The 27,098-nt window shown below is 43.3% G+C and overlaps 3 protein-coding genes and 1 long non-coding RNA gene across 5 annotated transcripts in view; 1 reads left to right on the top strand and 3 right to left on the bottom strand.

Annotated features, from left to right (window-relative positions):
• Positions 1–2,301, top strand: part of LOC130514539 (uncharacterized) — a 41,976-nt gene extending 39,675 nt beyond the window's left edge. Inside the window, exon 13 of the mRNA XM_057014192.1 lies at positions 1,422–2,301. Within this exon, the coding sequence (XP_056870172.1) occupies positions 1,422–1,451 (30 nt within the window). The 3' untranslated portion in view covers positions 1,452–2,301. The remainder of the gene's footprint in view (positions 1–1,421) is intronic.
• Positions 518–1,617, bottom strand: LOC130514543 (uncharacterized). Its single transcript, XR_008947018.1, has 2 exons — positions 1,505–1,617; positions 518–1,425 (listed from the first exon to the last, which is right to left on the bottom strand). It is a non-coding gene; the product is annotated as an uncharacterized LOC130514543 (long non-coding RNA).
• Positions 2,302–6,405: 4,104 nt separating the features above from the next.
• On the bottom strand, positions 6,406–9,655 carry LOC130514541 (ADP-ribosylation factor-like protein 4D). The gene is made up of 3 exons (XM_057014198.1): positions 9,384–9,655; positions 7,861–8,550; positions 6,406–7,257 (listed from the first exon to the last, which is right to left on the bottom strand). The coding sequence occupies exons 2-3, from the start codon at positions 8,302–8,304 to the stop codon at positions 7,093–7,095; spliced, it is 609 nt and encodes a 202-aa protein (XP_056870178.1). The 5' UTR covers positions 8,305–8,550; positions 9,384–9,655; the 3' UTR covers positions 6,406–7,092.
• A 4,151-nt stretch (positions 9,656–13,806) lies between these two features.
• On the bottom strand, positions 13,807–26,202 carry nbr1b (NBR1 autophagy cargo receptor b). Of its 2 annotated transcripts, none has more exons than XM_057014196.1 (23): positions 25,959–26,202; positions 24,080–24,142; positions 23,238–23,256; positions 23,130–23,152; positions 21,883–22,071; positions 21,714–21,791; positions 21,384–21,640; positions 21,036–21,161; positions 20,633–20,839; positions 20,394–20,553; positions 20,017–20,100; positions 19,746–19,931; positions 19,552–19,668; positions 19,373–19,448; positions 18,601–18,711; positions 17,890–18,060; positions 17,434–17,709; positions 17,141–17,321; positions 16,805–17,041; positions 16,600–16,676; positions 16,461–16,527; positions 16,280–16,373; positions 13,807–16,211 (listed from the first exon to the last, which is right to left on the bottom strand). In XM_057014196.1, the coding sequence occupies exons 1-23, from the start codon at positions 26,058–26,060 to the stop codon at positions 16,038–16,040; spliced, it is 3,075 nt and encodes a 1,024-aa protein (XP_056870176.1). In that variant the 5' UTR covers positions 26,061–26,202; the 3' UTR covers positions 13,807–16,037. The 2 variants fall into 2 exon arrangements, with proteins under 2 accessions (XP_056870176.1, XP_056870177.1); XM_057014197.1 differs by having other exon boundaries at positions 21,036–21,125.
• Between the last annotated feature and the right edge of the window lie 896 nt (positions 26,203–27,098).

Below are 27,098 nucleotides of genomic sequence, written 5' to 3'. Positions count from 1 at the left end.
TGTAGCCTACCTTTGCCCCTGGGATCCTCACCATGGGTAGAGCAGTCAAGAAAAAGAAAGAAGAAATTTGAGTAATCGTTTAAAATGCCTATTAATGTTAACACAAAGTGACGTGTGTGCTGAATAATGTTCACAAATGAACGATCATTCAACAGGATGACATCTACAAATAAGTCAGTTTTTATGTGTATGAAATAATACTGGACTCTGAATGCTCCCCTGCTGCCTCTGACTCAGATTTAGCGGTAGATTAATCATTCTAGTCCAGCTCATCCAAAATCCATAACATTTACAGTATTTGAGTGTGTGTGGGTGTATATGTGTGTGTTGCATCTGAATGACAATTTTTAGAAGACTAGACCTACAGACAAACACACGCGCACACACACACACACACACACACACACACACACACACACACACACACACACACACACACACACAAACTCCCTGTCAAACCCATCGATAAGCAAAACTGTGTAGCGCCTGGAATTGCATTATAAGACCACAGTGTAAATTAGTGTTTAGTAAATAAAAAAATTCCAAATCTGTTTATTTAAAAGTTTAAAAATGTTGACAACAGCTGCTGAACAGAAATGAGGCAGTTCTGGAGTCCACCCATAGTCCAACTCCAGAAAGTTAAGTTCTTCTAGCTTACTTTGTCCTCAAGAAATTCCCAAATTTTTTGTGAACCTGTTGGATTATGTTACATGAGGATAAAAACATCGGTATTCAATCGTCTAAAGCTAAACGCACCACTGATCACAGGTAATTTGAAAGTACAATCCTGTATCGTGACAATCATTAGTGATGTTTGTTAATCATGGCTTTGGATTGGATGGTGGCAGGAAACACATTTCACAACAGTGGTGATTCAAAGGACACGAGTTCTCACAGTACCTCACGTATTTAAAAGTGACTTCAGAAGAAAAACAAATATAGAGGATGATCAACATCAACTGGATATCCTCAAAAGGAATGTGTGAAGTCAGTGTAAGTGGGGTTTGCACGGTCAGCGTATGCAACATCTGGTTGGTGATGCTTCCAAGCCTTCACATCTTAACCCTCCAGCAGCCCCATGCAGACATTGTGAAGAACATCTTAACTGTCCTCTTCTTAGAGGGGAAAATTCTTATTTTTGTCGCACGTTCAAGAGTACAAACAGCATCTCAGTGGTCAGCAGTCCATCCACCAAACAGGACTCAGATGGCTGCAATTGGAACCTGTCTTCCCTCTTAAATTGTTTTTTATTCAACAGCAGGTCTACCCTTTAAAGATAATCCATATTCATCCTTAATATCTAACCATAATCCCACTCCTAATCCTCCAATAGCTGACGATATCACAGCCCTGCTCCTCGTGCATGACGGCTCTCCTGTGGATTGTTGGGTAATCGTAGCATGTCTGTGTGTTCTTCCCAGAGGGCTGGAGGGGAGAAAAGGACAGCGTGATGGAGGGACCGTTTCATCTTTTCCAATGAGCTGATGATGTGTCCATCTCTTACCGACGAGCTGCTGTGACAGAATCTGATATCCAACTATTTACAAAAGACGAACATGAATCAGCAGCTCACCTGCAGGCCAGGCCTGGAGGCTTTTGGCGGCCGGCCTGTTTTCGTCACCTGCGTTCTGCTAAAGTGGGCGTGGAGCTGCAGACGTGCACCAAACAACTGACCTCAGGCCAGCTGCTGACTCAGCGTTCAGTGATTCACTGATTGGACGCAGACGTTGGAGTAAATATGTGGTAGAGGAGAGACCTCAGAGGAGAGCTCTGAGGGCAGCATGAGGTTACAAGACTACGCTTAAATACATTTTTAGACAATACCCACACTGTTTTATATATCACAGTTCATCATTTATATTCTGATGTATTTTTACAGACTTTAAATAGTTTTGAGGGAAAAGGTAAAGCCCCATAGCTACGACCATCATAGTCCTCTGACCTGTTGGTGTGTTGGAAGGTGTTAGTATTAGCGTAACAGTAATAAACACTACACTACACTCCTTAAGGTGAGCCATTATTGGGTGTCTGGTAGCATTTACCCAGATATACCACTATATACAGCGAAAGGCCCTTATTTTGGAACTGGCAGCTACTATTGCTGTCTTTATTGAGCTAATTTTGCATGTCTAACTTGCTTTTTGGGTTCTGGCTATAGCTTGCAGAAAACCATTTAATTCATTTGTGCTCTCTTTAGAAAAGATTTAAATGTATTCTCTATCTTTCTTGATGAATCCAGCCGTGTTCTTCCCCAACAGTGATCTGACCTAGATGGCAACCACAGTAAAACACTTAAGCTAATGACACTGGATGGTTTTCTTTTACTTTAAGAGGAATGCAGTCAGACTGGAAGAGTCTGTCACTACACTACTGCTATTTTATGCAAAGATGTCCAGATACATATAAATGGAATGATTCACAAATGATTTTAAGTTGCTCGTAAATCAAATGACCCATGAATGCGTGACACATGCTGCTACCTGCCTCCCTGAGGGTGTGGGACTGTCTTTTAAACTGAGTCACATAGCTGAAATCCTTTGCATTTTTCTCATAGTGCTGCTCAAACTTTTCTGTATCCAGCCTGTAAACCAGGCAACAAGTCGAATCAGAAGGATAAGAGAGAGGAATTTTTCTGGAGAACAGCAACTTTAGAAGACCCTTTTTTTTAAACAGGATGAAATCCAGTTTGGTATGAAGGAACAGAGAAATACAGAAAGTATCCCAGAAGTTATAGAAGCAAGCTTTAAATCCCCCGACTTATAGGAGCCCAGGGTGGGGAGGGTGTAGGCCAACGTTTGAGCCCCACCCTCTCATCATCACCACTGAGGGCCCTTGAGCAAGGCCCATAATCGCACGGTGGCTCCTAACTAGTCCTTAGGGATGGGTTAAAACCTTAATAGTTCTGGGTTGTGTAATAGGGTTCAAGATGGAGTCATTCTGTGGTTGGCCTGTTTAGGCCACTTCAAGTGAAAGTTAACGGGGAGTTAGCCTGTTTATGTTGTTACGTTTACATCATAATTGCAATGATTGGAGCCAAGTTAACTTCTCCAACCTTTACAAGATAGTAGTTAAAAATTTGACACTCCTGAATAATTCAAGTTCAGTTCCAGCTGTTCGGAGGGATTGTCGAGAAAATCCTACTCGGAAACACAAATTCTCTATTTTTCTCCTCCTCCTGCTCGCTGTGGCCGCCCTCACCGTTGGGCTTAGATATGGAAATGTCACGATGCTCCAGTGGGAAATATAGGTAATTACTTTTCTCTGCAGTACGCTATCAACAAGTCAGCGTGGAAATGGAACCATCAGATCGCCCCATCACGCACAAACTCAAAAGTCACTGCAGATTGCTGTCTGCCCGCGTATCGGGAAGATAACGTGTTTCTGTTGTGATCCTGCTCTGAGGCACTTCATGCTGTTTTCCAGCAAGCTGCCAGTAAATGTGGAGCGTCTTCAGGTCCCCACACAACTGGCCACAGCTGGAGCTTGTTTAATCCAAAGACTGTGGGATATTTTCGGCAGTAGGGTTGGATCAAGGTTACATTATGACCTCATACACAATAAAACACACAGTTTTTGTGTTTGACTGTGACCTCACTGCGAGGTGCTGTGGATCTCTGAATGTTTTGACAGTTCTTATGATCCACCTTGTCCCTCAGGTCACAAATAATTGTATCGAATTGTCCCAAAATATATTTCTAACTCAAACCAGATGTCTTTCTCACCTATGATGGGTTGAATTTCCATGGCAACAGCTATTATCAACAGTTATCTGTTGTTGGATAAGGGCTGGGGTGGGGGGTGGGGGGGTGGGGGGGGTGGGGGGTTAGATACTTGGTCATTCCATCTTTTGTCCAAAAAACTCTGGACAGGGTCACTGTCCGGACAGGTCCCCAGTCCACACACACTCACACTTATAGTCTTCAATATCCTGATAAAACCCACAATGGGCAGAGGGAGACCATGCAAACCCGACATGTGGGGCAAACTTAAATTTAAACCAGAACTTTCTTGCCAACTTCTTTTTCTCAGTGTGTTTAGTATCTACACAACCCTGAGAGTGTGGAGGATAAAAGCCAGATTGCCTCTGATGGTTTGACTCGGCAGCTTGTGGTAAAATCCTTTTGGGTAGTCATCTTTTTTTCCCGGAAGCCACATCTCATTTGAAATGGTTTGTGGATGATGAGTCTTTTCTTCCCCCCCTAACTTTCCAGGCCCAGTGGACCAACAGACCTAAGGATACCCATGAGAAACCACAGAGCATTCTGCAATTACTGCGCTGCTCCTGGAAGAAAATGTAGGAGGGAGCAGGACGAGAAGCAACAAGCCATCCTCTTTATCTGGATATAAAGATAAACAGATTCAGATGCAGCCACATGATGGTTGTGGGGCTTCAAAGACGGGCAAGTAAATTTGTCTGGGGAATAAAGTCGGGCAGAAAGATAAAACAGGACATCTGTTGGGGGTTTGGCTTGATCCTGATCCTGAGGTGAAGCCTGCTGATCTTGCCCAGGGTCACCGAGACGTTTAGCCTCAGATAATGAAACACAGCTTGAAACTCCTGAGAGTTGTAGTTCTACTAAGACTGATCATTATTAACAGTAGCCACTTGCTAAAACACTGAGAAAGAAGTGGAGGGTGGACCATTCCCTTGTGCTGAATCATTAATCCTTCTGCCGATGGCCCGGGGAGCCTCCAATCAACATAAATGGATTGACAGACCAGTGCAGGACAATGGCTGGAGCACTCATCTATAACCATTTAAACCACCAATACATTAATACCTTACATTTGAATTTTCCATTACATCAAGTCTGGATTAAATCCAATGATGCTGTGCTGTAGGTGGGCTGGCTTAGGTGTTCAGACTCACATCTGGCTATTTTCAGACATAATAAACCTTGTCATGAAGTAAAAAGTTACCAGGGTAAAGCCTGAGAAGGTGTGAGAGAAAGGGCGAAGGAGGCAGGCGGCATATGGTTCCTGGTATCAAGTGTACTCGGGAATTAGGATGCAGGTTTTAGTCCATGATGGACACTGATCAGTGGGGGCTGGGCTGTAATCTTAGCCTCGCTACCCAAGAATGCATCAAGGAAGAGGCGTCAAAATCTCCCAACGGTGTTCCACAACCGTTTTGGTGATCTGCTGAAAACACCGTCCTCCCTCTGGAAAGCCGGCCTGTTTTTAATTAAAAACTGAGCTGGCATCAAAAAGCAGTTACAGCTCTTGAACTTGTTACTGGAAGTAGTAAAACAACATTGTAGGTGGCCTCTTGTCTGGAGAGCCGCAAATCGGTATCACAGCGAGGTGAAAGAGGACAAACAAGAGGGGCGAAAGGGGGGTTACCAGCACTTGGTATCAGGGAACGGCCCAGACAAGTTAAATAGGTGTATGTGTGTGTGTGTGTGTGTGTGTGGGGGGGGGGGGGGGGGGGGGGGTTAGGAGGGATTTAACATTCCTGTGAGACTGATCTTTATTGTCTGAATTCCTCAGGCTGCCATTAGTAGTAGGAGTCACAAGAGTTCACAAGTACACAAGTACTTTGATTTTGTAATAAGATTCAAGACCATAACAAGAAAATGAAGTCTGAAAGTCACACCCCAACAGAAAAGGACTCAATTAAACTGGCTACTGGACTCTCAGAGCTCGGCACTCTGACTACACCGCTGTCTCCAAGATAAAACATTTATCCCAACTATGTAATTTAACATCATTCGGGGATCAGATCAGACTATAATAGTGACTCCAGCCTGCTATATCCCGCTGTGGTATCCCGCTGCTATTGATCTCTTTGTGTTGAGTCAGTATTTTTGAAGTCCACCTTCCTCACAGCCACACTTTCATTTCTCTCTGAAACATTCATGAAAGGCCAGAGCTCCTGTTTGATTCTTGGCATTCTGGGCACAACCCAGCATCACCACAAATCCATAATGCTGTGCAACTGCAGGCTAAAAGGCATAAGCAGAATCGCATCACGACCAATCGTGTCCCGAAACCAAACTGCTTTCGGGCTAAACCTGAGCCGCACCGAGACCTAGAGTTGCTTTCAAACTGGAGGGCATGACCAGAAACTGGTTAGTGAGTACTGTATACTGTTATTTGGAAGTGAGATGTAGATGACTGAACTAAAGAGCAGGGAAATGGGCGTGTGGGAGGAATAATGGAATGACCCACTGATGAAGCCGGAGGACGTGAAACCTGAAACTCGTGTGATACCAACACTGAAACAAATATTGCTACACAGCAGGTCTGCTAGTCCGATTTAAGGATCTGTCTGTTTAGGGAACATTCGCGACTCAAAAGCTCTTTACTAAAAACATCACGTAGGACCCAGCACCCCCCCGCTGAACCTCCCCAAAGAATTAACTGAAAAATATGCGGCCTTCTCGAGAAATAACGACAATGTCCTTCGACAATTTAAAACAATAATTTATTCAAACATGTTGACATTTTACAAAAAAAACAAAAACAGCATAAATCAACTTGTTTGAGCTTTGTCTACGCCCAGCCTAGAAAAATAAACGACTTTGGTGGAGACTGGAATAAGTCACATGTCCGCAGTCTCTAAATGATCCAGAAACACTGGGCAATCAGCGTTAGCAGAACTAACTTCAAATAAACACTAAATCTTATCTCGATCAACTAAAGCGGCGCCTCGATATACCCCGGCTCTGGTGAACATGCAATGTAGTGACGGTAACTATGTGACGGCAGAACTTGAGAAAGGTTTACACAAGCCAAATGTACAAAATATCCTTCAATATCAGAGTGACTACAATGAGAGTTCTGCGTTTATTGCACAGGATTTCCCTCCGCTGTTCCCCCGGCAAGCGTCTGCTGTGCTCGCTTTATGGGCCAGATCAGAGGAGGAGGCTCCAGATCAGAAACAATCCTACAGGAAGCCGGTCTGCCAAAACGTCTACAGGGGTAAAGGAAGGTGTAAAATTTGGCACACCCTTCAGAGCCACAGGTTGGTCAAAGACCTCACATCCCGGGCTTCGGGTTTTGCCAACATTAGGTCCAAAAGTGTCTGCAGAGGAGGTCCTCAGACGAGGATCGGTTCCGATAGTCACAATGTGATGACTCCCCTCAGCCTCATCTCTTCTTTTTGCTTTGTCGGTGCATCTTCTTCCTCTTCAGGATCATCTCATACAGCTTCTCCAGGCCTGCCTGCAGGCCCTGGCCGTCCAGAGCTGAGCACCCCTGTGCGTGGTGCATGGTGGAGGAGCTGAGCTCATGAAGATTCAGCACCTTCTCGACCTGAACAGCACAGAAGAAAACAGTCAGTGTCGAGCAGATCATTCAATCACCGCACATGCCGCTGCTGAATTTAGACTGTACATTTAAAAGCTCAACACTTCAATTCAAAACTGTACAATCTTTGACAAAATTAGACTCATTTAAGGAAAAGATGAATCCTTTTAAGGGATTACGACACAAAAAGGTGTGAGCAGAGCAGGGAAATCGTGAGAATAACTGAAAACATTTGCAGTGCAACCTGCTCAGCTCTGCTGTCTGGCCCTTTAAGTATTATTATTTTCATTTCGATTGAGAAATCAAATGAGAAATTTGTGAGAACATACTCTGCTATGACGTGTTGGTGTTGGGGGGGAGAGTTTCATAATTAATTTCTCTCACTTGTTACAGGCAGACACATGCCTGTGTTATAATGGTTTAATACTAGCTTCATTTCCACACAAAACATTTGCATGATTCATGCTCGACTGGTGGGAAAGCTGCTGGTTTAGGTTTCGGGTGGTGTCTGCAGTGAGGAGAGGTGTTTTTATTCACTTTGATCCGGCGGATAACAGGAATGACTTAGTTTTATGTCAAACAGCAAAACGATCCTTTATCAGCAATCACCTCTGCAGCTGACAATGCTCCGTCCAGGTCCTGCTTGTTGGCCAAAACCAGCACGGGCACCCCCTGGTTCTCCGCCAGCCGAGTGATCCGGTGGAGCTCCACCTTGGCCTCTTCCATGCGCTCCGGCTCGGCCGCATCAACCACGAAAACCAGCCCATCGGTTCTTCTCGTGTAAGACTTCCAGAGCGGCCTGAGCTTTTCTTGACCACCAACGTCCCACACCTGGAAGGCGGTGGCATTGGTTTTGGAGTTGCCCATGGACATTTTAATCCGCTCCATATTGAAACCTTTGGTGGGAATCGTCTTGACGAATTCCTGCAGCTTCAGTCTGTAGAGGAGGGAGGTTTTCCCAGCACTGTCCAAACCGATTACCACTATGTGCAACGACTGGAAACCCGGCAGGAAGGGGGTGTTGGGAGCAATTTCTGTTAACTGGTTCCCCATGTTTAAGTCCAGTAAAGGATCCTAAATATTTACAGGACTAAATTATTTCCGTGGCCTCCCTCGTAAACTCCCCCACTGGTACTCCTTTGCCTCGTCTCACAACGACGGCGAAACTGTTTACGTAGAAGCTTCTGGTGGTGTGAGGATGAAGGAGCGGGTCTGGGTCTGAGAGCAGCTCAGGCTCCTGGCCCGACTTCAAAGGCTGGTGGAGGAAGAGCCAGACCAAAGACTGTCGTCAACAAGGACCTGAGGGAGGACGGCGTGGAAGAAAACACCAGTCAGCCATTTAGACAAGCTGTCCGCAAATTACACTGAAGAAAAAAAACCAACCCAGCTCAGATGGGACAAACCAACAAACTACCTGAAAACAAAGAAGATCCAGGAAGTAGAATATAGGACCTTTGAATACAGTAGACATTCTGATTTTGTTTTTAAATGTTTCATTTGTTTCCCACTAAATGTTGATCTAGGAAATTCTAATCTAGGAATTATGTTGGTTAACACTCAGACAAATCCAATATCAAATTCTGAGGAACAATAGTCTTGTTTCCACGTCTCCACCTACAACCAATAAGATAAGATAGTTCTAAGAATGCACTTTAAGACGCTTTTTAGTTCTAGGAATGATAAGATCGTTCTAAGAATGCGTCAATATTATGCACCATAAACCGGTTAAGAATGTATTTACTTGTGGACGAACTACAAACATGTTTTATATAGTAAGTTAAATAGTTCAATAAACAGAAACAGTTTTTGTAGTTGATGCGTTGCTTTTGTCCTTCACACAACCCGCAGTATTGTGCTGCGTGTTTTCAGTTCTATCCCGCAAACAGTCTGAAAGCTGCAGTGACTTCTGGAAGATTAAATACTGCTGAGTGTAATCCGATTACAACAGAACCCCAAACGTGAGCAACGCCTGATAAACCAATTTGTGAACAGGCACATTAACGTATATCTTGCAAAAAAAAAAGTTTGCTTAGGTTGAGTTAGAAGCTGCTTTAAGCGTCTTATTTGTGGCGATAAGGCGTTTGGCGAAGGAAATATCGGACTTTTCCCGCACGTATCTGAAAAAGTCTCACCTGGTTGCGCTTGAACGCTCCTCAAATGTGTCACCATCGTTGCACGGCGACGAATCCGCGAGCAATATCCGAGTTTGAGCCCTAAATGATCCCGGTGGTTGTTGCTCAGCGCCGGTGTTTGGGACAACCCGACTCTCCCGACGGTCCTGGCAACAGTGGCCCGGGCAGCAGGGCAGCAGCGGAGGGAGGAGAAGGGAAGAGCCGGGGAGCGCGTGCCCGGCCCCCGCTGCTGACGTAGGAGGGCAGCGCGAGGCTCCAACAAAATGGATGAAAAGAGGCGACGTGATTGGTGGAGATTCTGTTGAAATGTTGGACAACAATAAGCACTTTAAGTAATATGTAGAGATTTCAACTCTATTGTTGCCACTGACGCGATATTCCCTTATAAAAACGTAGAATTCCCCCACTACTTACACCTGTGTTGGGTTTCTTAGGTTAGGATTCAAAAACATTTGTTGTGGTTCTTGAAATAAACAACTTTCTAGTCAAAAACCAACACAACTGGAAGAAAATGGAACATCGTTGTGTGGTGGCAGCTATGAAACTGAATTTTATAAACTCTCAACAAAAGGAGTGATGAGTCATGCTCTAAAGCGCAGTTTTTTTTCCCATCTTCAGGTGAAAAACATCTTATTTTCATCATCCGCAAAAGTGGAACCAGTCATTTTTACATTCTATTTAAAAGTCTGTAAATATTGTTTTTCAAAAAGTCATTTTTGTAAACAGAAAAGTCCACAAATGCAGCTGTGGCACTTACTAAACATCATGTTGTGTGTTCCAGTCTACACTAATAAAGATGCTAATTACAGGGCCCATGCAAGAAAAGTTTCACAGTTGTTGTAAACAGGGGCTCAACTGAAGGGGAGGCGTGTCAGGGTCTGGATTAGTTCAGACTTGTCTTGTAATAAGAGTTTCACACTGAGAGACACAGAGGCTAGACGGAGGTTTGGTCTTATAACTTCATCTGTTTTATAAAGATAACAGGCCTGGTGAGAAGTTGCATCAATAATGGGACTGGAGATTAAACACAGCCATCATCTCTGATGGAAGTTTGGCTACAGTTTTCCCATCAGTGGCATCCCAGGGCATTTGTAGCAGAATCAATACTTGTTATGATAACAACTCGTGTGTGTGTGTGTGTGTGTGTGTGTGTGTGGGGGGGGGGGTTGTTTAGTTCAAGTGCTCAAGGCTTTCATGAAGAATGTAGCATTATTGAATATATTATAATATAATATATATTAATTAATTAATATATTATTACTATAGAATTTAATTTAATTTAAGACTGATATCCATGAGTGTCAACAGAATTTTACAGATGATATTTCTGCGAGTGCTCATTTGTTGTGATAGTATTGATCCACTCTGGCCACCGTACCTTATTGAACGGTCAGGCGACGCCCTCTGCTGCCTATCGGCGGTACAGCATCCCGATGAATGGTTATCTAGAAAATTAAAAATAAGAGACGTGACAGATCACGTGATTGGGCAGATAAAGTGAACATTTGGGGAAATTTCCTTTCATGACAGTAAAACGCAGGCCTGCTTCAGACTGAGGTCTCTCCCCCTCTCTCTCTCTCTCTCTCTCTCTCTCACACACACACACACACACACGTACGCACACGTACGCACACGCACACACACAGTGAGGTAAGGGCTCGAACCATGTGTTACTCGCTTTGTTTTTGTCTCTCAGAGGGAAAAAAGAACTGCCCTGGAGACCATTAGGTTGCCTGGAAACTCCAGTTAACCAGGTCAGAGACAGCTGAGAGAGACAGAGCAACTGACATTGACATCACCCAGTGGGGCTGCTGAAGCTGCGTTACCTCCAGACTCAGGTGAGCCAATTCCAGAATCCACCAGATTATTATTTTTCAGTGAAGATCGCACTGCATTTTCCACTGAAACTGTGCCAAGTCCAGCTTTATCATTCATAGGGTGCACTCGAAGAATTACATTTGCTTCTCAGGCCACTGTTTTGAACATAAAGCTTTTTGGTGAAGCAATTAAAAATGAGCAAAACAGAAATTTCAGCAAAAGTCAATGAACCAGTGATAAAAAATGATAAATAAGGGGTTCAATTATTAATCAGTCTTACTTTGATTTGCACAGAGAGGCAGAGTGACACCTGATTACTTAAACAGATCTACGTATATACGTAATAGCTACATAACATCCCTGGGCAGACACAGGGAACACCAAAACTAAAAAGAAAAGTATTCCAGAATAACAGCCAAGGTATGTAACAGTCAAAGTATGTATAGTTGATCGTGTGTGGACAGAAGCATGCTAGGTGGAAACTGTGTAACAAATAATGTAACAGATATTTAGAGGGTTCAAAGTCAGAGGTTAACTTTAATCCATAGATCTCTCTCACACACACTATTTAACGTGCATAGTTACAGCAGAGGTTGAAGTTCCAAGTCTTAAAAAATTGCAAACATGAATCCTCACTCATGAACGTATTTATTTTGCCAGCTCCAGATAAAGAACATCTTTTTTATATTGCCCCTCTGTGGCCGACAATGTTTTGATGTACAAAACATTTCATTGAAACAGTTCACATTTCTTGATTTAAAAACCAAAACCAAAAACTAGATCTAACAGAAAGTACTGAGGAGTGACTAAATTGATCTGTTGTATGTTAGGATGGCTGCGATGCACTGGGAGGCCCGACGCCGCCAGAGTCTTCTGGACCGCAGGACGGCGAGAGACAAGCAGCAGGTCGGTAAGATGTTATGCTGATGTCAACATCTGTATTTGGAAGAGTTACGAGGCTGCTGAGCCGACGGCGATCTCGCAAGCTCTACTTTATTATTAAAGAGAAACAGCGAGGCCTGGAAACTGAGCCGACACCGACACCTCAGCATGGGGTCAGGGCTGTTTCCTGCGGGCAGCTCGCAGCTCGTATCCTGTTACAGATTTCCAGGATTTGTTCAAACATAAAAGGTGGTTGAGGTTGGATTTCGTATGTACGGTGGTGTGCTCTTCATGAAATCACCATGTATCTCTAGAGTCACCAGATACACAAAAATAAATGCATGAAAAATGAAACTAAAAATCAGTGCAGTCACACACCAGTGCAGACCAGTTAATGTTACTGGGTCACAGAGAGGCACCTCAGATGTTCAGACTCATGTCTTCGGGGTAGAAAATGTGTTTGGAAACAGGCGTGAATCAAGACGAGATGAGGTGAAACACATCCTGGGTAGTTTGTACCAGAGATTTTTTTTTTTCCTGTTTGAACCTTTTCCGCACTTCTCTCTGCAGCCACTGGAGGCCCCGCGTCCCGAGGTCAGCACGCCTGGAGCAGATACGACTTCAGGTATGAACACGCATCCTGCAGAAGCATGGGTGGCGTGGGCGGCCAGGAACGGCCTCAGATCTGCGTCATAGAAATGACCCTGAATGCACCACATCCAGAGCTGTGTTGGTGAATGCTGCTGCTAAAGCTTCAGTAAGACCATGAGATTTAATCAAAGAAAAGCCAACGACCAGCATGCACTGTGTAGATTTAATTGCCCGGGAATAAAAACACAAATATCTGCTGACATTAGCAAAGAGATGATTACCCACTGGGGAGACTCATACGGTTAACATCAGCACGCATTTGTGGAGAGACAATAAGCAGAATCTCTGGGGTCTTTCCATTTAATTTGGGACTCTCGTTTCCAGCTGGAGGTCAGTGTCCTAACTGTAAATTCAACCTGAAGGCATCTGCCCAGCGCAGTGCCAAGATCCCCAACAGATACTCCGTGAGTGTTGTGCATCACACACCGACAAGGGGCAAACTGGGCAAAAGGGCAAACTGAGTGTTTCCAGAGTGTTAACGTGCTTTTGTGTGACAGTCTCTGCAGTACACACAGCAGTGGTGATGGCCATCTGTGAGGACCTCTCTGGAAGGTTGGCCTCAGAGACAGCCCAGATGAGCAGTCGGAAATCCATAACACCATCCATATTCTGATGTGGTGACTTTTAACAAAGATCCTTTATTGTTTTTATGAGGCCTCCCTCTGTGGATTGTTTTCCAAACCAGGGTGCGACTGAAATCAAATGACTTCTGAGAATTTTATTTTTCTGCATCTTCCATCCACCTTTAACACACAGTATTTTTCATTTGGCATTTGTTTGTGCATCTAAAACAAAACTTGACGTTAACAAGTCTATTCTGGGTGTAAATCATCCATCAGTGAGTCTCATGTTTGTACATGTGAATCTATTCATTTAGGACATTCCAAAACAGATAAAGATTACCAAACTCAAAAGTAAATGTTGTCATGTCCTTATTTCTTTTCTTCCCGGAACATTTTGGGCTTGTCTATTACCGGTAGTGTACTAAAGTAAATATGAATCACTGTCTTAAACCCCCCCCCCCCCCCACACACACACACACACGCATTTTATCACCAAAAAGAGCAATGGATCATGATTGTAGTGACTTTAATTGCAGATTTGATTTTCACATTATAACAATCTTCATAAAGTGCAACACAACAAATCAGCTCAAGCGTCCACAGAACTTCCCACCTCCTTCAATACTTTTCTGATAAATATATATCAAAAAAAGAAGCTCACCATAACATTCCTCAAGGAATACATGCGTGTTAAAGGGCTAGTTCACTGGAATTAAATATCCCTCCCGTCCGCTCTGTGATGATAGTGTGGGTGAAGACTGCCACGACTGAAGTGAACTATCCCTTTAAATCAAAGCAAACTGACACGGAACACAATTTAAGACTCATTACCTTCATTCAGTGTACGGCTCAGAGACAAGTGCTCGGGGCGAGTGATGTACAGCAGGTTCATTTATCATCAGCCTTTTAAAGGGATGAAAACAGGAAACTGAAGGTGAACTTCAAATGGAACCAACCAGTCTGCTTTTCCACGGACTGGAGGCCGGCTGCATCGACTCCACACCAAGCGCCACCTCTTCTCTGTAAGGGCTTTGGTTTGTGATAATCTTGACTTTTTTCACTGCCCAGCAGGAGTAGAAATGTTTGGGCTAATCCACTAGCAGGCGGCTTCGCAGACAACAAAAAAACCCCTGACAACAATGTGATCAATTAGCTTAGCTACCAACATTTCAGTGACAAGTTTAAGATTTTCTTTAAAACCAATCTCCAACTATTAAATAGCATTTAAAGGCCTTCTCTTCTCTGTAAAACCTTATATTTTGCCCAACAACAAAAGCTAGAAGTATTTGGTCATCTACACATTTTTGGAATGAGGTGGCGACTCTTTCAGGTAATAACAGGAAGGTCTCAAAAATAACACAGCTAAATGCGGCTGCTTCCTAAAGAAAGGTGCTACAACAGAGCAACAGTCAACAAAAGAAGCTTAATGGAGAGGTAGAAATAAAAGAGCTCAAAATCAGGTCACCGACAAATAGGAACAGAACAGCCCATCGAGTTCATATACGTCTTTTTACAAACACTTACACACATATAAAAGAACAAATGAAGACTGAAAGTTCCCTGTCCCCTGCTCTAAGTTTATACAAGTCTCACGCATTTTAACACTCAACATGAGGAAGAAAGTCCAGTGCAGCTTTGGAATGACGTCTGATTCGGCCTTAATGTTCTTACAAAGGAAGTAAAGTCCCACAATACAGCAGAGGAAACAAAGAGATCAAAGGGTTTGAAGTGGCGCTTCAACTCAGTGCAATAAAAACCTAAATAAATACAGTCCCTTTATAAGCAGCCGAGTCAAACCGATTTGTTGAGAGGGAAATAAAGACGTTGGAAGGATTCACCCTTAGCTGCTGCTAAACCAATAGCACATTTTGACTTTATGCGCTCAATTAAAATGTGCAACGTCCTGAGGATTTGAGTCTGATGGATGTTAAAGAGACTCCTCACTGTGCCAGCTGAGCATAGGAACAAGGTTGACATCTATATCAGGACCTGTGTGATTCACCTGTAAACCCCTGTTCAAACCTAAGATTCCCAAATAGCTGATGCAGACTTGTGTCTAGTTACACACTTTCATTACCCCAATTTTGTCTAAAGTGTCTGAATAAACTGCAGCTGTTCAAATCAAATCAACCCCTGCATCTGTCTTCTTCCTTGCTGTAAACTGATGTAAACATTTCAGATCCAAAATCCCCAGTAGGACTAGTTTTCTGGGTGACTAGTTTTCTTGAGGTTGTCACGCTAACAAAATGTGGTTAATATAGTGAGAATCAGCAGTCAGTTATAGGTGCAACATCTATATCTTTTGTAAGTTAGCCTGTGCTAGCTGCTTTACTGCATCTTTTCCCTCTAAAAGCTGTCCAGTTACATTCCTATTTATCACCTGTATTTAAATAAACAAAAATGTGGCATCACACATGGAGCATTCGTATCTTGGACCCTTGTTTTGGCTAAATGCTACAGATTAGCATTTCCCTTCGGCCCTTTTCTGGTCAGTGACATAAACTGTCAAAATAAAAGCCTAAAGTAAAACTCCAGATAGTGAGTGACGGCTTCAAACAGCATCTCAGAGGGTTTGATGGAATGTTTACTCATGTGTTCATACAGCAGAATGCTTACGTGGATGAAACAGGCGGGAGATGGGCAGAACGTGGAAGGTAAAAGAGTGGATGGGCAGGAATGACTTCTCTCTTCCTTTCTTGGGTTTCATCCCCTGCTCCTGCTGCCCCCCCCCACCCCCCGTTCAGTAGCGGGTGGAATACCAGTCATTGTCGCTCATCTGAACGAGCTCGTTGACGACGTCCAGCAGGTTGTAGTTGTACTTGTTCAGCAGCCGTTGGTTTAGGGTCCGGTCCCCAAAGCCCATCTCCACCAGCACAGCCATCATGGTGTCCTGTGTGGATGCGTCCACCGGAGGCTGCAGGGAGGACGGTACGGTGAACCCTGAGAAAATCTACAGAGAACAAAGAGGGAGCGGTTGCTGACCTGGGTGGGACCTTGTCCGGTGAACAGGGCTTTGTAGGCAGAAGCAGCCACTGACAGAGCTCCTTTCATCAGGCCGCTGGTGATCCCAGGGTGCCTGAGAAGACCCAATGTTTGCCATATTCATGCAGCACCTTCCAGATGTGATCTTTAAATAAGTGCACGTGTGTTTGTGCTTGCAGACCTGGGGTCCTCGGGGTTACTCTCCTCTGTGGTTTCGGTGTCACCCGCCTGGGTCTGCTCAGTAGAGGCTGCGGGAGGAGAAAGGCGTATGTTACCGCAGGGCCATTCGTGGTCATTGCTAATGATGTCACTCTTCTCACCGTCCTCATTCTGGTACAGATCAGAGCCTTCTGCAGCCTCACCAGGGTCACCACCAGCCTCTCCGCTGCACTCTGGCCTGCGCCACAGCAACAGGAAGTATTAAGCAGCATTGAAACAAACCAAACCTTTCTATTGTGATATGACCCTGTGAATATTTTTTTTTATTTTTTATGAAGAGTTCACCTTTATTACGTTCCCACTGACCTGGGTGTGACGACGGCCGTGGGCGGTGCCACCACCTCGGGTGTGAGCGGCTCATCGTCCAGCGTCTGAGAGGTACACAGCATGTCGTTGGCACTGCTGCTGCCTGACACCCCAGTCTCTGGAAGCACTGCAGCCTCCCCCACCTCCGCTCCTGAGGCAGTGGAGTTGTCAGGAGACGCCGGTTCTGCTTCCTCATCGGTCTTTGCTGGGATATCGCCTGGCTGCGAGAGAGCAGAGCTGGAATGGGAGAGACAATTATTACTTAAGAAAGCCCAGCTTCAGTTCTTTTTGCCTTTAAAGCCACCGCTTGGACTCAACTGCGTTGGGAAGAGTTACCTGTACATGGACTCCCCGAGTGGGCGACTCGTGTCAAAACAGTCAGGGAGGATGATGATGTAATCCTCTGAGGAGGTGGAGGACGAGCGACTCCTCGGCCCATCTCTCTTCTCCTCTTCATTCTTTGCCGTGTCTTCCTGCTCAGTTTTCTCAGTCTCTGTTTGGGACTTTGCACCTTCAGCTGAGATGAGAATGAGAAAACTGTGAATCTGTCTTTTACAACATTTAGTCTTAGACTGCACTGTTTAAGGTGGTTGGCATTCTTTATGCCAGCATGTAAATAAGATAAACACCTGTGCTTTTATGCCCCTGCAGTGTAGCGGCACCAGGCGTGGCGTGGAGCGGCCCCGGTGCAGAGCTTGGTCCAGGTCCCAGGGTCAGGGACACAGACAAGGGGGCAGGTAGGGAGGCTTTCAGAGGGGAGGGGAGGGAAGCCTTGAGAGTAGCAGGGTGAATCTGGGCACTTTTCGAGCTGCCGGGGCTGCTGCCCAGGCTCTGCTCAGCTTGTATTGTTTTCTTCTTTACATAAGAGGAGGAGGCGGAGCCACCCTGAGCAGCAGGGCGTACCACTGAGAACATACAGGAAGTCCATGTCTTTCAATGACAGGCTCATGAAACAGGTTTCCTTCATCATTATTTTTATACTTACAATTCTAGTAGGGATGATTTATATCATCAAATCTTCATTTAATCAATCAAGACATTGATTTACATTCCCTTTGCTCTGGTATCATTGGACTGATCATCACCTGTTCCTGGCCGGGGCCCTCTCAAAGGGGTATGGTCAGGAGCCTCTTCCAAAGTCATCGAGCGAATCACAGTCTCACAAACAAATTGGGTCCCACTGATGTCGTCCTCCCCTTCCTCCTGAGCCGGGACTCCTCCCCCATCTGCACCAGACCCTGCAGGACGAGGCATATCTGAAGACCAGAGAGACAAATAAGGAAAAAAAAAAAGTGAATTACCACGTGGAAGCTGTTAAGTGCACCACATTTACTGGGTTCCAGCCAAAGGAGCTGCAGCCTTCCAACCAAGTTAAAATAAAGGTTTTGACCAAAGCTCAATAAATCTTGAGATGTAGTGATCAGGTGACTGTGCTGTTAAGACTTTGAGGGCTGCAGCTGCGTTTATTCAACACTGATGTTTAACATTACTGATTAACTTTGCCTCCACCTAGTGGCCACACTGTAAACTACACGCGTTCAAAACCAAATCCTTTCCGAGTGTTTAAAGTGAACGTTCTCAGCCTTTGTTATTCAATTTCCTGTCCAAAAATAACAATATTAGCATCAATAATATAATTTTCACATTTTTACAAAGGCGTCCTTTATTCATATAGGTGTTAATAAGGCTATCCTTTATTGATACATCTGTAAGTAACTCTCTAACTATAAAGTCTTTATGCATGGGTTTGAGGAAACATTTGTACTGAGAAAAATATTTTTTGTCAACACTTTTACCCATGATGCTATTAATGACTTCAGTTTCTTCCTGGATGAGACCCAATGAGGGGCTCCCTTTGTCCTGCAGGACGCCATCTTGGGGCAATGGGGATATGCAGGGAGTCCTGTCTGTTCAGAAACAAGATGACAGAGGCGTGACATTTAAATAAATACATGTGGTTTTAGGCCATGTTTACCTTACCTAAGCATATGCTAAAGCACGGCTGCTGCAAAACTACAGTAACAACATGCAGAAAACTCTATCTTATGTAAATAGTCTCTATCTTATGTAAATAGCTAAATAGCTCCTGCACTTATAGTCTAAGGCATTTAATGTAAACACCATCTGTAAAATATGTTTATAGCACAACCTGGTAAACGACTGTAAAAATAACCGCACATACTGTATTTATTAAGTTATTATCCTCACTTGCTGCTTCTTTTGCACTTCTGGTTAGATGCTAAACTGCATTTTGTTGCTCTGTACCTGTACATGTGCAATAACAATAAAGTTGAATCTAATCTAATCTAATCTAAAAACTATGCTAAAGCATTTTCTTTTCAATTTAAGATAAATACTAAAGCAATTCATTCAAATAAATACAGAAGTGTATGTGTTAACATGCATAATAAAAAAGGAATTTCAACACTTAAAATACTGCCATAAGTTCATGTGTATGCCATGTGTATATATAACACACTTAACATTATAACAAATAGAGCCTAATTTAAAAAAAAGAAAATAAAAAATAAATACTTTTCAAACAGCAACTGAAAGAACTGCTCTTACCTGCAGGAGTGTTGTTTGGGACATTCTCCAACTCTTGGACGATGTTAATGTCCAACAGTTCAAAGGAGAGGAGATCCTGGGGAATCACACAGCTGACAGATCAGTGCTTGCTGCTGTTTAAAACAAGTATGGGTAAAAGAGAACTTTGGTTGTCCTGAGTATTCAATGATATAAGGAACCTGTGCAGTCAGCAGGTCAACAGATGGGATGTAATACTCCTCTTGGTCCACAGACAACAACCGCTGTTCCCTGGAGGCTGTGCAGGTTTTTCCATACTTTGTCACTGGGTTCTTACCCTGGAGACCAGATCCAATCACTTCAGCACTACAGCTTACTTTTTCTTTTTTTACTTGTTTACTACAACTGGGCTTACCTGTGGCGTCACGCAGGGTGACACTAAAATCCCATCAGCCATCACAGGAGCTGGGGCCAGGGGATCCACTACAATGCTGCACCAAACCCTGGGTCCAAACTGCTCCCCAGCGTGGGCCAGACGCCAGTGGGAGGTGTAGGATCCCTCCACAGAGGGAGCAACCAGTGCTACGTTCACAATGCCGACCTTGAAGAGGAGGAACAGCGTCAGCAGAGCGTTTAAATGTACAGGTTCAGCAACAATCCAGAGCGCCTCTGTGCAGACACCTCACCTGTCCTGGCTGGAGGAAGGGAACTGACACTTCTCTCCAACGATCTCCAGATCCCACTGCCAAGTTTCCCCACATGAACTTCAGCTGCAGGAAAAAAAGGCAAAGGCATGATGCACAGCCAGTGCATGTTTTAACCAAATTCTTTACCTTGTCCCTTCATTAGAATTTTGTTTTTTTAATGTGTATTAAATCACAGTGATTGTTTTTATATTACTTAGGCATGAACTCATAAAGCATCAGATTTTTAACCCTTTTATTACATTCTTACTTGGCTTTGAATCAACTTATGTTTCTGACATGGTTTGGATCTGTGTCCCTACTATTATTGCTGTTAATACTGTATTGAATACTGTATCTTGTGGGCCATCTTTGTTTACCTTTGTGTCAGCATTCCAGCTGACTGTTCCGGTGTTCCTCATCTTCCAGTACTTGATAAACTTTGTACCAGGGCGCAGTCGGGTCCCATCAGGAAGGTTTTCATCCAAAAATGCAGCCATCATAGCTGGGACCACCAGGGGACATGGACGTTTTGGCCGCCTGCACAAAGATTGACAATACACGTTTTTGATTTCTCAATTTTTAACTGCTATTAAAGCCACTTTCTCCTGGGACCTACTCAGGGCTGTTGTGTTGGGTGGCACGAGGTTGCAGGAGCACGGGGGAGGAGCTTCCCTCTCTGTGGGAGGAGCTCCACTGTATGCCCCGCCTCTCCATCCTCAGCTGCTTCCGGATTTCTTTGACTTCGGCCTTCAGCAAGCGTTTTTCTGCTTTCAGCCGCTGCTTCTCAGCTTTTCGGAAACTGCGGTCCCCTCGCCGGTAGAACCTAAAGGAGGCAGCAGAGAAAACCTCATAAAATATAAACCTTAAACTTACAATGAGCAAAATCAAAATTAAAATGTAGGTAGTGATTTATTTTATACAAGTGTGCAGAGAGTAGAGGATGTAATGGTGTAGCCTGCTTATATTAATTAAAATTCATAAGAACAGACACAGATATCTAATGCGGGAAAGTAAAATACCTGCTGTGGTCTGGGGCCGGTGATCCGTGTTCTGGGATGGATAAAGGAGTCCTGGCTCTCACCAGGTTGTGACTGGGGTCATGGGAGAAGCTGCAGGGCTCACACAGAGTACAGGAGGTACAGACACTGAGAAGAATCAGGGGAAAGGAAAATGAAAGCCGAGCAATTGGAGTGAGGAACGTCATAGAAACAGAAACTGACAGATTGGTTTTAGATTTTAGACAGCACAGCATCCCTCACTGTGTGGATTTAGAGTAACACGTTTCTTGGAGCAATGGGCTGAATATTGATACTTGTATCATTACTTACCCATCCCTAATCAGAAACAGGAATAATGCCACCACATACCTGCACTGGTAGCCTCCTCCAGTAGTCTGCCCCCTGCAGGAGGAGCAGGGAGGAGTGGAGGACGATGGAGCTCCAGGCAGCGTGGACGAGGACACCTCAGGGACCTGCTGAGCTTCAGCTCCTCCCACTGCTTCACCTCTTCCCGTCCCTCCTGCTCCTCCTCCAGATCCTCCTCCCAGAGGCTTGTGAATGCAGCACTGTCCAGAGAATTCCCGGCAGATCTTCTCCACCGCCTCGCGCACCACTTGGTCTTTGAACTAGGTAAATGTTGACAGAGATAGATTAGCGTGCCATCAAAGACTCGCGTCAGCTCTAACGGCTTATTCTTACCTTCTCCATGTAGGAGGTGAACCAGGCTGGAGGAGTCTTGTCCTCATCTTTGCCCCCCTTCATTTCCTTCATGATCACCTAATCAAAAACATATAAATAATTAACAGGATAAACATGGAAATGGGGTTGTTTATCAGATAAATATCACCATGCTGTGTTCAATTCTTACCATGCCCTGCTCTGGCACTGCAGCCTGGACCTTACGGCTGACCACCTGGGCTAAAGCGGGGCAGTGCTGAGGGGGTCTGAAGCCCCTCTTGGGCTCCGTTGCACTAGTCTTGTTGGTTGGGACCCTGGCTGGCTGGCCCCTTGTCTCGTACACGTTCATGTGCAGCCGGTTGCCCTGCCTCGCAGCACTCTGGCAAAAAAGTAAATAGCTGACTCGTAAGTACATTTGCTACTTTTGGCTTCACAAATAGAGAAGCTTTATTTCAGTCTAAAATTACCCAGATGCTGCAACACATCAGTGTTCAATACACTGATTCACACAGGGCTGTACAAAGGACACAATGGTCTACAGACATTTGAGATCATCAATTTGTCTGAATGAAACTCTCCTGCTACACAGTGACATTTAAGTTATTTGCTGCTCTGATATTGTGATACTGAAATAAATAACAAGTTTTTCATTGCTAAAATTCAAGCTCCACATACGAGTTACAAATCACATGATAATACCTTCCACTGTGGGACCATTCCAAACCAATACTCCTTTTCCTACGGGCCAAAACTCTTAACCTACTCTTAACCTACTAATACCTGCTCCGGCTTTTTTAGTTGGTGGGACTGAGCATAGTCACTCCCAGGTCAAATGACCCTGCAACAGACCCAGATTTTAATGGGATCTGGCTCCTTTGGGTGGGACGCTACAACCGGAATGACATGGCAATTTGCAAACCTTTGATGATGGATGACGTAAACACCATCATGTCACCTTAATCGACCATCTCAGCCAAAACCCCCAACTCAGCGCGAAACGCATGAATATCATTGACTCTGCGGCTGCGCTTAGTTTGTAAGCTTTGAAAGATAGACTGGAAAATCAATTCTAGAATGACAATGCTACTGCCAGCACCCATGTTGATTTCCAACATTTACTAAAGTGTTTTCTGTTGCAGGGCTACTGGCTGGGGAAATTTACTGAGTCGTCTTTTATTACCAGGTTTACCCATGTTCAAAACAGGCCATGAGCGTGACACTTTTGTTGTAAAAGGGGCGTTAGTTTAAGGTGTCTGCTTCTTTGAAAAATTAAAACATTCAACTAAATCACTAAAACTAATACTTTTAAATTGGCATTCTAAATTAAAAAATCTTAATCTCAATTCCCTCTCCAAGAATACAGAATGTTTGAACATCAGCTTGTTTTATTTAGAGCACTTCTGCTTCCTATGCAACTAGAAAAAAGTGTCAACTTACCCTCAATGCTTCCTCATATTCAACTGCAACATAAACCAAACCATTCATGTTAACATGTTAGAACCAAAAATTAAATCTGGGTTGTTCTGAATCCTCATAATTACCCACCTTGACTGTTGATGGACACCTAGAAAAGAAAGATCAACATTTACTGTATATTCCTACATGGTTAGTAATATTGTGAGAATGTATTCCTGATGTACCCTGATAATGGACCCTTAGACCACAAAACATTAAACAAAGGTTATTCTGGAACTCCATTAGCTTTACATAGGATATAGTACAGTGGGACCTCTACTTATAAATTTAATTCGTTCCAGAAGTTGTTTCGCAACCTGAAAATTACGTAAGTAGAGACGTGTTTTCCATGTAAATGCCCTAATCCGTTCCAAGCCCCCAAAAATTCGGACATATTTTTTTTATAAATCATAAAAATGCATCAAAACATGTAACAAATAAATGTTACAATTAGATTACCGCACAATAAATGTAGGAATTCAGTGCAAGGCTTCTCCAGGAACAAAATGAACTTTATTACAGGCTAATCTTACATTAGCATCATTACTAGCAATGAACGTTAACACTTGTGGTAACACCGCCATCTAATGGACAAACATACGAACACCCACAATAAATAAAAGTGAAACGAAGGCGAAGCTGGGATACAAACTTGTACATTATGGACGTCCCTCCTAGCCAATGGGATGACAGGAAAATGCTAGGCGATAGCCAATGGCAGAGCAGCTACAAGCAAGTTTGTGTTCGCTAAACCCCGCGAGCTGCGAGTAGCAGTGGTAGCATATTTTTGACCTTTGTATCCTGAAATTTCCTTCGTAACAAGAGGAAATATTTTCCTGTTGAGACGCTTCGTAACCTGAAAATTTCGCATGTAGAGATGTTCATAAGTAGAGGTCCCACTGTATATGTGATTAGAAAAACAAGACTATCACCTCTTCATTTTCTTCATCAAAATATGTCAGCTGAAGACTGCACAAGCCAAAGGAACGCTTCACCTGTAACACAGAAAACACCATAATTAAGACATGGGAAAAAGGTCCGAACAGACTTTGTCATGACCTTTGTGACTCCTCTCTGCTCTGTGACTGTGTTATAACAACCTCTGGGAGTTGGCTGGAATGTCCAGCGTGCCCTGTATTGTCAGTGGTGACTCATCGGTCCCATGATGGATGTGAATGGAAGCCGTTGTTACAGCAGTAGATTGGGTTTGTCAGCTATGTACATTTATTAATTGCCAACTCTCCTGTTTCTAAAGGTGGATTGTTTAGAACTTCCACATGTAGTTGTGAGAGCAACGTCCCACCATATATTCTCAACAAAATTATAGGAGCAAAACTGCTCAACAGAATGTTGAATTTTTCAATAATTTTAACTGTAGGAACTAAAAACTCTCTTGTGACCTGTTTGTGTCTTCTGGTACTTTTAGTTATCGCCTCTTTTCTGAGGGTTAATGATAAAGCAAAGTTTATATTTAAAAGCCAAAATATTTGAATCCCCATTATTTAAAGTTCATTTTAGATTGAAATGATAGCTGTTCCATTCATATCAGAATGACTTGTGGCCTCAACTATGCAAAACATTTTAATCAAAATGCTCGACATTAATTTGTGTGTAAAACCTGTGCACACTGCATATGTAATCATGGATGATTATCATCCATCAAGATATAAGTTTCACACTCCACAATGGCCTGCTAGAATACACATCAGGGGCCCCCAGCCTCAAATATGAATAAGTAGTGGTCAGAAGAATATAAAGATAAGCCTATACACGACAGTACAAGAAAATCAAAATTCAGGCCTAAGGCCTTTTTATTCCAGCATATAAACAACTGGGTTACACAAGAAAAAGGGAAAAAAAACAATAAAGAGATAATATATGGTGATAAATGAAGCAGGGCACATATAAATAGAGATAAAACCTAGTATATTTCATAGAGACCTCAGTCACTGGCCTGTTATTTAAGAAACAGGATACTTGAATAAACTATTTTATGAATCTGACAGTAAATACACATTAAATATATATAATTATAATTATATATAATTATGTACAAGAGTAATATACAAGAAATCAGCGATGTAAATTTGGAAAACATTCAATACATAAACAAACTAGCCAAACTGAATATGCAGTTTAATAACATTCCATCACTGCATAGATGACTAAGTAAATACTTTAGCAATCGCTACATATTAAAGCCTGTAGTCTTTAATATGTATCTAAACCACACGTCAAACGTTTTTATTGATATATCTCAATAGCATTTTGATTTATTTAATTCATATAATCAATTTATTAACTAATAAATTGATGTACTATCATAACTTGTTTCAGATTAGAGTGGTAGTTTAGGGTGTGGTCACTAATTGCCTTCATTTAAATAAGTAGCTTCTAGCTAACCAGCAGCGAGATGATCACGTGTTGGTAACAGACTTGGGCAACGCGCACGTCAAATGGTGGATATGTGACTCAGACCCCTCCAACCAGTAATATTGAGCTGGTAAACATCGTTTCCATGACGACGCACAATGAGACTAATCCCATACGGACTATAGACAATCCGCCTGTCCATTCAGACACTGTTCTGTCAACCTGACGAGGAGTATGAGCCATTCTAACGTTTCAACCCCCGAGATGCTCAACGGGCAAGTTGTAAATATGTTGTAATCACGCGGTCACGAAGGCGTCGAAGGCGTTTAAAAGCCTAACCTCGGTTTTACGTCGTCCAAACACAAAACACACCTGTGTCATTCTGGTAAATCGGTGTGTGATAGTGTGACCGCTGCTGTTTGACAGCGGGCCTCTTACCATGGCTTCCATCGACTCCCAGCTCTTGGTCTCAGATCCCGACAGGAGGAAATTTTTGGAATTTCCCCTGAAATTCACCCTCAGGTTGATGTAGAAGTCCATAGCGTCACACTTCCGTACATTAGCACATGTTACACTCGGTGGGACACTGGCTGTTTACCCCGGACAGAGAGGCGATTTGGGTCAATCGTACCCGTCTGTTCTGCAGTGTTGTGACTTAGCCTCCTGGACACGCCCACCACGCACCATGTGTCCGGAAATGATGTCAAACTTCCGCTAGAAAAAAAATACACGTTTGAATTCAACTAATGTAAAAGCGTCATTAAAATAAAGCATACAGGCAAAACTAAAAATAAAAGAAAAACGAGATGCAATGAGACCCTGGCCGCTTTCTCAATCAAACCAGGCTCCAAAAAAGAACATCCAAAGACCAATAATAATAATGAGAATGCTAATCATATTTCTACTAATACTACTCATATTAATAATACTAATAATCACCCTTATGGGCCAAACTAACCTGTATGATTGCTTATACTTGATTACTTATATTCTACTAAATGTTTAAATAAAATAAGTATTAAAACGCTAAAAGTGTGAAAAGTTGAAAATAAGAAGAAGGATGTATGAATGTGTCACAGACCTCACTAGGCAACAAACTAAATATTTAAATGAACCCTGTCTGATTTTGCTCACCAATTGTACCTCAAGAATTCTCTCTCTCTGTGTGTCTCTGTCTCTCTCTCAGTTGCTCTCTCCTTTTAAATTAGTGATAGAGACATACTGTACATTTTCTTTTTCAAACCTAGTATACAATAGCAGTGGGGTAGTGATAGCTCAGTCTGTTTGGAGTTGGGCTGAGAAGCTCCCTGGTTCAACTCTGAGGGCAGACAAAACATAGAAGGTGTAGGGGTGTAGTGTTGCCCAGGTAACCTTGAGCAAAGTACCAAACCAACAAATGCAGAACAAGACAAGTATAAAATAGCTGGAACAGGTTTAGGTTCTAACTGTCAACTATTTTGACTATAGCATGGCCTCAATAGACCCTATCATGCTGTCAGAATTAATTGCACTATTTTGGAAAAGGAATCTGTTGTCATGACGGTGGAGCTTCTTTTGAATGACAATAAGAAATAGACT

The sequence above is a fragment of the Takifugu flavidus genome, chromosome 18 (assembly GCF_003711565.1).
Source record: "Takifugu flavidus isolate HTHZ2018 chromosome 18, ASM371156v2, whole genome shotgun sequence".
NCBI classification, from domain to species: domain Eukaryota; kingdom Metazoa; phylum Chordata; class Actinopteri; order Tetraodontiformes; family Tetraodontidae; genus Takifugu; species Takifugu flavidus.
This window is presented reverse-complemented; position numbering and strand designations above follow the sequence as displayed.

What these genes read in the sequence shown, in the direction of transcription:
- LOC130514541 (XM_057014198.1), bottom strand. Translation starts at nt 8,304, where the DNA reads ATGGGGAACCAGTTAACAGAAATTGCTCCCAACACCCCCTTCCTGCCG. An exon ending in GAGCATTGTCAGCTGCAGAG is followed by an intron (nt 7,258 to 7,860) that starts GTGATTGCTGAT and finishes TGTGCTGTTCAG; the next exon opens with GTCGAGAAGGTGCTGAATCT.
- nbr1b (XM_057014196.1), bottom strand. Translation starts at nt 26,060, where the DNA reads ATGGACTTCTACATCAACCTGAGGGTGAATTTCAGGGGAAATTCCAAA. An exon ending in AGGGCCCCGGCCAGGAACAG is followed by an intron (nt 17,710 to 17,889) that starts GTGATGATCAGT and finishes GTATGTTCTCAG; the next exon opens with TGGTACGCCCTGCTGCTCAG. An exon ending in AGTAACCCCGAGGACCCCAG is followed by an intron (nt 16,374 to 16,460) that starts GTCTGCAAGCAC and finishes GGGTCTTCTCAG; the next exon opens with GCACCCTGGGATCACCAGCG.